General features: G+C 42.7%; 1 protein-coding gene across 1 annotated transcript in view; it reads right to left on the bottom strand.

Annotated features, from left to right (window-relative positions):
- Positions 1–2,323: 2,323 nt before the first annotated feature.
- The window catches only part of bap1 (BRCA1 associated protein-1 (ubiquitin carboxy-terminal hydrolase)), an 85,474-nt gene continuing 78,727 nt past the window's right edge, over positions 2,324–9,070 (bottom strand). Inside the window, exons 14-17 of the mRNA XM_063067826.1 lie at positions 7,251–7,423; positions 6,011–6,103; positions 4,710–4,782; positions 2,324–3,120 (exon numbers count right to left, since the gene is read on the bottom strand). Of these exons, the coding sequence (XP_062923896.1) occupies positions 2,987–3,120; positions 4,710–4,782; positions 6,011–6,103; positions 7,251–7,423 (473 nt within the window). The 3' untranslated portion in view covers positions 2,324–2,986. The remainder of the gene's footprint in view (positions 3,121–4,709; positions 4,783–6,010; positions 6,104–7,250; positions 7,424–9,070) is intronic.

Here is a 9,070-nt window from a genome sequence, read left to right as displayed (position 1 = left end):
CACTGATGCAGCCTGTCAGAATGCTCTCCACAGTACAACTATAGGAGTTTTAGAGTGTATTTGTTGACATAACAAATCGCTTCAAGCTCCTAATAAAGTATAGCTGCTGTCTTGCCTTCTTTATGACTACATCAATGTGTTGGGACCAGGTTAGATCCTCAGAGATCTTGACACCCAGGAACTTGCTCGAGCTTTTCTCTTTGGAGCGATGGAGGATGAGATGTGACCAGATAGAGGTGTATAAGACGATAAGAGGCATTGAGAGAGTGGACAGCCGGTGCCTTTTTCCCAGGGCAGAAATGGCTAACATTAGAGGGCAAAATTTTAAGGTGACAGGAGGGGATGTCAGAGGTAGGTTATTGTTTACATACAGAGTGGTAGGTGCATGGAAGGCACTGCCAGGGGTAGACAGACACATCAGGGACATTTAAGAGACTCTTAGGCACATGGATGATAGAAATATAGAGGGCTATGCAGGATGGAAGTGTTATATTGACTTTGGCGTAGGTTAAATAGCACATCGTGAGCCGAACAGCCTATACTGTACTGTTCAATGTTCTATGACTGTCCACTTGGTTTAAAATATTCATTTGGTTTATGATTGGCAATAACATACAGGCTGTTTCTGGGTAAGGAATGGCTTTCATTTTTATAGATGTCCATGAATCAGGAAATAAATAAAAACACAATACAATAACTATAGCATCTCGGTATGGTAATGAATGGCATCAAATGCATACAAAACTGATCAGAAAAATACTATTACTAATGTAGAAGGAGCATGTTGAGGTTGGGGGGGTGGAATTTATTTCTGCCATTTGTAGGAACATACATCAGATTTTAAAATTTAATATTTTAGCTCATTCATATGTAGGAGTATCCATAACTCAGGCATTCTTCACCTGAGTATGGCTTGTTACAAATAGTTTGAACTATTGAGTATTCTTCACTGATTTCAGAGTAAACTGTTATCAACTTTATCCCCACAGGTCCAATTGTACGAAACCACGTTATGCAAAGATGAGCTGTAGCTATCCCTGAGACCAACACACTAACTTTCCTCTGTGCTGATGGTTTGCTCAATGTTGCCCGCCTTTTTCATCATCCTACTTATTTCAATTAAACAACAGAACTGGAGGGATATGAATGGTCTGGACCTGTGATCTTTTCAAATAGCAGTGATCGACGGGGGGAAAGTATATTATCAGGAACCGACTTCCTATGGTGTAACTAACAGAAACCTCATGAAAGACCAGAGCGAAATAATACCTTGTTACTTCATCCTAATGAAGAATTTGGCAGCACAGATTGCTCGAGCATTTATCCACCACAGGTAGAGTGAAGTGAAGGTTTTAAAAAAAAAAGGCTTTAGCTGAGAAAAGAATATTAGTTAAACCATCAGGATTCCTTATTGTTTTTCAATGCCATTGATCTTTTAAAATCTCCCTGAAAAGCGTACAAGGCTTTTGTTTTAAGCTGTTAATTTGAAAGACAATTTGTTCAACAATACTGCTCTGTAATATAAAGAGCTGGGTGCTGAACTCGTCAAGGGCAATAGTGCTACCACATAGACAGGTTCTCAGTTATATGGTTAGACTGGAGAAGCAGAGAAAGGAGATTTGATAGAAGTGTTCAAGGTCACACCAGGCTGGGATAGGATGATTCAAGTACTCTTCCCATTGGCAGATGATTCAAGAACTAGGGAACATCTTCAAAGTGATGGAAATATACAAGAGAGATGGGGAAAAATGTGAGAGGAAGTTTTCCTCATTTATACAATGTGGTTATAGGTGATTTGCCTGTTTCCTGCAAACAGCATGGATAAGAAGTTTAACAGGAGGTCTGTGCTGGAGTTAACAGGCAGCGTGCATGTGTATGTGTGGGTGTGAGGGAGGAAAGAGGCTTGTTTTGCTGTTGTTGTGCTCTGTGTTGCTCTGCTGAGGGTTGTGGGCATGCTATGTTGGCACCAGAACGTGTGGGGACACTTGTGGGCTGCCCTTGGCATACTCTCGAGTGTGTTAGCTGTCAACATAAATGACACATTTCACTCAATGTTTCAATGTACATGGGATAAACTTAAATCTTGGAAGAGGTTGACTTCCAGAAATTGTTAGTCATGTGACAAGCAGTATTTGGTAATTTTGTCGTCTTTCAGCAGTAAGAAGAATGTCACTAGGTTTGGACTGAAATATCAGTGCAAGCATTATGAAGGTGGGAATGCATGTTCTAGTTCACAGTGTTCAACGTGTGGGAGCTGAATCAGACAGAATCTTAAAAATTGCACTCAATAACCTTGTCTCATTAAACATAGAAATAAACTATTTTTAATCCATATCACTGACTCCAAACAAGTTTTAAAAAAAGTGCTCTTTAATTCAAACTGGTAATAAATTCAAAACTGGAATTGCAATCCTCTGAATGAACAGGGTCCTCGTTCTATTATCACCGGTCGAGTTATCTCGTCCCTTCCAGCACTTGGTCAGTGGTCAGGCATATCACAGTTGTCTGTTAGCTAGTCTCCAGTATAAAAAGCACTTCCAAAGACAGCAGTGAGTTTGGAGTAAAGCTTGAATTTGGATGGTGCAAGGTGAAGAAGAATCACATATGGAGCTACTTTAGGCAGTACACACAGAGCAGGGGACCAGACCAAGGTTGTAGTTCCCATGTAATGTTACCGTCCTGCTGGCAAGCTTTGCAGGGTGCTGAGAAGAGCACACAGACTCTGGCTGGTCCATCATTACAAAGCAGATGCTTAATTTCACTGGACCCATTACTGACTGATCCTATTCTCAGTTCTGTTGCACTGCGGATGGCTTCATTGTCCAGACCAGAAGTTAGTGTAATCATCTTGTGTTCCTGTCAAGAGCCCGTGATGCGAGTCAGCAGCTCCAGCAGCTGAAGCCGCGCTCCTCAGCGACAAGAATTGCTTGCCTGCCTTGCGGGACGGCTCTGACGCCAAAGGCGGAGGGCGCCTGTGCTCTCATCCTCACTGTCGCTTGGCTTTGTATGGCCGGGAACGTTTCCGCCGGTCTGGTTTGCGCTGTTTGTGCAAGCGTCCGATGCTCACGCCCTGTCTCCTCCGCACAGAGATGTTCTGCTCCACCAGGCTGGCCAGCATTCCTAGCAGGGAATTGGACAACAGTGGTAAGTAACATGCCAATCAGAACCTCACTCCCTCAGCAATGAGCTGGGCCAGTTTCCTTCCTATGTCAAACTAAAGTGCAATGGCCCCTCTGGCTAGAATTGTGATCCAGGTGGCAAGAAAACCAACTTTAAACTAACACACAAAATGCTGGAGGAAATGAACAGATAACAGTTCTGGACCAGGATGACTCCAGTCCCTGCCTTTCCAAGTGGACAAAAATTGTGTCCTTCAGGGTCTTCTCTACTAATCCCCCACACTGCCCTAAGGACCACTGGCCTGTGCCTTCAACTCCCCTTTTGAACAAGAGGACAACATTGGCCATCCTCCTGGTATCTCACCCATGGCAAATGAAGATACAGTAATCTCCAGAGCCCCAGCAATCTCGTCACTTTCTTCCGTCAGCATCCTGGGATATATCCCGCCAGGTTCTTGGCATTTATCCACCCTAACACTTCCTCCAGTCTGATGCGTTCTGAGTATCAGCATACCCACCCTTAACTCGTCAGACCTGATCATTCTCTCCGGTGACTACAAATGAGAAATATTCATTTAGGACCCTATATGGAAAACCCCTCGTCTCTGGGAAATCAAACTAGAAATTCATAACTATTAAGCCACGATTTCACCATGACACAAGTGGAAGATCCAATACTATTAGTGAGAGGCCTCAGATGTTGTTTAGCAAGAGCAGTAGTAATTATAGCTAGACTGGACTTGGGGGTGGGGGGGGGTGTCACTGCGGGGAAGAAGAGGATAGGGGGAATCGGTTTATTATTATGTCTACCAAAATACAGTGAAAAGCTTGTCTCGCATACAGTTTAAATCAAATCATTACACAGTGCACTGAATTAGAATAAGGTAAAACAATAACAACACTGAATAAACTGTAAAAGCTACCAAAAAAGTCATAACAAAGCAGATTATGAAGCCAGGTGTCCACCTTATTGTACAAAGTGGACACTCTTAAAGAGTCTGACTGAAGCTGTCCTTGAGCCCGGTGGCATGTGCTTTCAGGCCTTCCTATCTTCTGCCTGAAGCAAGAGGGGTGAAGAGAGAACGTCTAGGGTGGGTGGGGTCTTTGCCTGCCTAACTGAGGCAGCGAGAAGTACAGATAGAGTCCATTGAAGTGAGGCTGGTTCCTGTGATGTGCTGAGCTGTGTTAAGGGAAGATTGAGTGAGGTGTACAAACTTATGACAGCTTTGGGTGAATAGGAAGGATCTAATTAACTTAGTTGTCTTTAACTAGAGGGCATGAATTTAAGGTAATTGGCTGAAGAGTTAAGAGAAACCGATGAGATTTTATTTCACTCGAGTGTTGGGTCCTAAGACTTACTGCGTAAAAGTGTGGTAGAGGCAAAAATCCTCATCACTTTCACTCAGTAAGCAATGTCAGGGATTACAAGATGTCGCTATGAAGGATTCATAAAGTATAATGTACATAAGGTATTAAACAACCAAACCTGCAGCAAGTCAGGCTGCAACTTCCCAAACGTGGTGCTAAAGCACTGTACCCTTCTCTATGGAGCTCCATACAGGAATGAAGAATTTTGACAAAGTCCTTTACCTTCTTGAGATAGCATAGAGATGAACGTACAGATGAACTCATCATAATTATGGGTCCTTCGCTGATCATCAATCTGATCAAAAATAACAGACATATTATGCAAAGGACAACCCACATAGGATTTATTAAACAAAACATTAATTATAATTAATGCAGGACTTCTAACAATATCATCCCTAATGATCATCAGTCCTTACACCTTAAATCAGGTTCTGTTGATGGCTGGACACTTCAGAAATATTCTCAGTACTATCATTACCTTAGTTGCAAGTTGATTAAAACTGACAACCTCGGTGATATTCTTCTCATTATACAGTACTGTGCAAAAGCCTTAGATACATGGAAAAAAATTCTGTAAGAAAAGAAGCTTTCAAAAATAATGGAATGAAAAGTTTCTAAATATCAAAAGATTACTACAAAGAGCAGGAAAAGTAATAAAAATTAAACCAAATCAATATTCTATGTAACCACCCTTTGCCTTTAAAACTGCATCAATTCTCTTGGATACACTGTCATGCAGTTTTATAAGAAAAACAGCTGGTAGGTTATTCCAAACATCTTGGAGAATTTGTCACAGCTCTTCTGCAGACTTTGGCTGTCTTGCTTGCTTCTGTCGCTCCAGGTGATCCCAGAGAGCCTCAGTGATGTTGAGATCAGGACTCTGTGGAGGTCATGCCATCTGAAACTATATAAAAATTCCAGGGTGCCTAAGACTTTTGCGCAGTACTGTATGTATTTCAGTGGGTGGGGAGTAAAACAGCAATATGCTACCGGCCTCCGTCTACACTGATCTTACATCAAATGCACGTCTTCCATCAGCGTGCAACAAAATTTTACTGGACACAATTGTTGAGCTCCTTGCTGAAGGAACCCCACTAACAGAATAAAGGAAGCTATCTCACCCGTTTCAGGGGGAACTGTGGGAATTTGCGTGCATAATTGGCTTATTACCAGACAGCATCCGAAGACCAAGGCCACATATTTGGAGACATCCTCCATTCCCACAAATGCAAGGGAATTTAAATGCAGATAACTGAATAAAGCCAGAATAAAAATCTGGTACCATGATTACCATTATTTGTTTCCAAAACTGCAACTGGATCAACAACATCCTTCAGTGAGGATATCTGTGATCCATTACCGGGTTGGACCCATATGTAAGTCCTCGACCACTATGGCAGCTCAGGACAGTCTGCTCAGTTTAAAGGTAGTTAGAGAACAGTAATCACTGGCCCTCATTCAACAAATAAAAGTGTATTTAACCACTAAAAGGAGAGGGAGACCATTTTTTCCCCATTTACCTTGTACTTCTTCCTCTTTTCTACCTCCTCCTTAAGGCACACCTCACAATTAGAGATCTCAGCCTCTACACACTTTAATAAGGCCAGCAACTCCTGGAAAATAAGCCAGAATATCGTTGTTCGTATATTGTTTAAATATCCAGATGAGTAACATTGTTCACCATTGTAACAGATTCACACAGACTGTACTAATATTTAAGCACACAATCCTTTTGGTGTTTGCTCGTTAATCTGCAGAACAACTCCGAATGTTTCAGAAATCTTTTGCCAAATGCAGGAATTACATTCACTCCTGGTTAACCAATGTCATGAATGATGTGACAGCATAGGCGTTAGCGTATCGCTTTACAGCGGCAGGCAGCTGCCGATAAGGAGTTTCTCCCATCACCGGTGGTTTCCTCCAGGTGCTCCGGCTTCCTCCCACATCCCAACCATGTACGGGTTGGGTTTAGTGAGTTGTGAGCATGCTATGTTGGCGCTGGAATCATGGCCAAACTTGCGGGCTGCCTCCATCCAGCACATCCTCAGAATGTTTTGGTCATTAATGCAAACACCACATTTCACTGTAAGTTTCAATGTACATGTGACAGATAAAGCCAATCTTTAAAAGATAAAACAAGTTACATCTCCTTAAGAATTAGTGTGGGGTCTGTTTCCATAAAGAACCCCAACACCTTCCCTACCCTACAATGTATTACAACTATTGCCAGCAGTGAGAGCATTTGCTTTTCACTACACATGTCCACCACAGCTCCCACGAGAACTTGGGCGCCACAATAGCGTACACTTAGCATGGTGCTATTGACAGCTCAGGTGTTCCAGAGTTCATAGCTGAATTTCAGCACCATCTGTATGGGTTTTCTCCAAGTGCCCGTTTCCTCCCACAGTCCAAAGATCTGCCGAGTAGGTTAATTGGTCAATGTAAATTGTCCCATAGTTAGGTCAGGGGTAATCAGGGAATGCTGGGGTGCTGTGGCTCAAAGGGCCCGAGGGCCTACTCCACATTATATCGCTAAATAAATAGAACAATCTTGTGCATTAACATGTTCCCCTCCTTGTACACGGTAGATATACCAAAATGAACCATTGTTATTGCTCAAAATAAGTTCACCTGGGTGACTGCTCCCTTTAAGTCAGCCACACAGTGAAAAGTGAGGCTGGGAAAGTCTGAGCAGTTCATTGGTGAGCTGCAGTCAAACTACCAGGAGAAATTCCACTCTTCATATTGCCTCCCACTCACCTTGGGGGAATATTTTTCTGCAACATTTTGTTCATTATTTGCAGTCCCTGAAAATTTCTCCTTTCTGTCACACGATCCAGGGGACTCTTTCCCATCCTCCATTTTGACTTCTGTAGGCCTGTCCACAGTGTGAGGCAATGGTGAGCTTTTAATGGAGTCTGTTTTCTGCTGGTCTACAACCAAAGAGATGATGATTAAATAAAATCACTTCAAAGAAGTTAACAAACTCTCTATAAATGCTTAACTTTGATGACCAAAGGAATCCAAACAGCCTGTAGTAAAACTGTGCTGTATGTGTGTGCCCCAGATTTTTATGGATACAGCCCAAGATTCCTACATTAAGCATTGTAGGTACATTACTGAATATGTAGGCATTCCACAATATAACCCAGTGGTCAAAATGCTTCTCTTATTTTTGCATTCTTTCACATGCTGTAGGCCTGATTTTCACAGGATGAGTACTCCCTCACAAATCTCCTATTCTCCATGTAATGTGGTTTGCCTGATCAGAAATAGGAATAGTTGGTTTTCAAACTATGTAAAGAACAACTGCCCAGGTGGGAAATGCCTGGGATTCCTTGCTGATTTCCTCTCTTTAGCAAGTTTTCATCGACCCTCCCCAATGTGCATCATGGCTTGGGATGGTATCTGCTCTGCCGGAGCCTGGAAAATCTGCGTAGCTGTGAATACAGCTCAGCGCATCAGGGAAACCAGCTTTCCTTCAATGGAATCCGTCTACACTTCTTGTTGCCTCGGTAAAGCGATCAACATAATCAAAGACCCCTCTTAGCCGGAAATTCTTTCTTCTCCCACCGGACAGAAGAAAGAAAAGCCTGAAAACATGTACCATCAGGCTCAAGGGCAGCTTCCATCCCACTGGATCTGTACTTTCAGGTGGACTCTTCATTTCCTAATTCACCTTGTTAAGGCTTGCACTATGTTATCTACCTGCACTGCACCTTCTCTGTAACTTTAACACTTTACTCAGCATTACTATCTTCCTGTGTACTATTTCAATGTACCATTGTGATCTGTATGGATGACTTAGGAACATAGAAAACCTACAACACAATACAGGCCCTTTGGCCCACAACGCTGTGCTAAACATGTACTTATTTTAGAAATTAACTAAGGTTACCCATAGCTCTCTATTTTTCTAAGCTCAGTGTACCTATCCATGAGTCTCCTAAAAGACCCTATTGTAACTGCCTCCACCAACGTCGACGGCAGCCCATCCCACGCACTCACCACTCTGTGTGTGAAAAAACTTACCCCAAACATCTCCTCTGTACCCACTTCCAAGCACCTTAGAAGCATTAGCCATTTCAGCCCTGGGAAAAAGCCTCTGACTATCCACACGATCAATGCCTCTCATCATCTTATACACCTCTACCAAGTCACCTCTCATCCTCTGTCGTTCCAAAGAGAAAAGGCCAAGTTCACTCAACCCATTCTCATAAGGCATGCTCCCCTATCCAGGTAACATCCTTGTAAATCTCCTCTGCACCCTTTCTGTAGTTTCCACATCCTTCCTGCAGTGAGGCAACCAGAACTGAGCACAGTACTCCAAGTGGGGTCTGACCAGGGCCCTAATAGCTGCAACATTACCTTTCAGCTCTTAGACTCAATTCCACGAAGGACAATGCATTCTTAACCACAGAGTCAACCTACACATCAGCTTTGAGTGTCCTATGGACTCGGACCCCAAGATTCCTCTGATCCTCCACACTGCCAAGAATCTTACCATTAATACTATATTCTGTCATCATATTTGACCTACCAAAATGAATCACCTCACACTTATCTGGGTTGAACTCGAT

Source organism: Mobula hypostoma, chromosome 15 (assembly GCF_963921235.1).
Source record: "Mobula hypostoma chromosome 15, sMobHyp1.1, whole genome shotgun sequence".
NCBI classification, from domain to species: domain Eukaryota; kingdom Metazoa; phylum Chordata; class Chondrichthyes; order Myliobatiformes; family Myliobatidae; genus Mobula; species Mobula hypostoma.
Note: the sequence above shows the minus strand (reverse complement) of the source record. Positions and strands in the feature narration are given on the sequence as shown.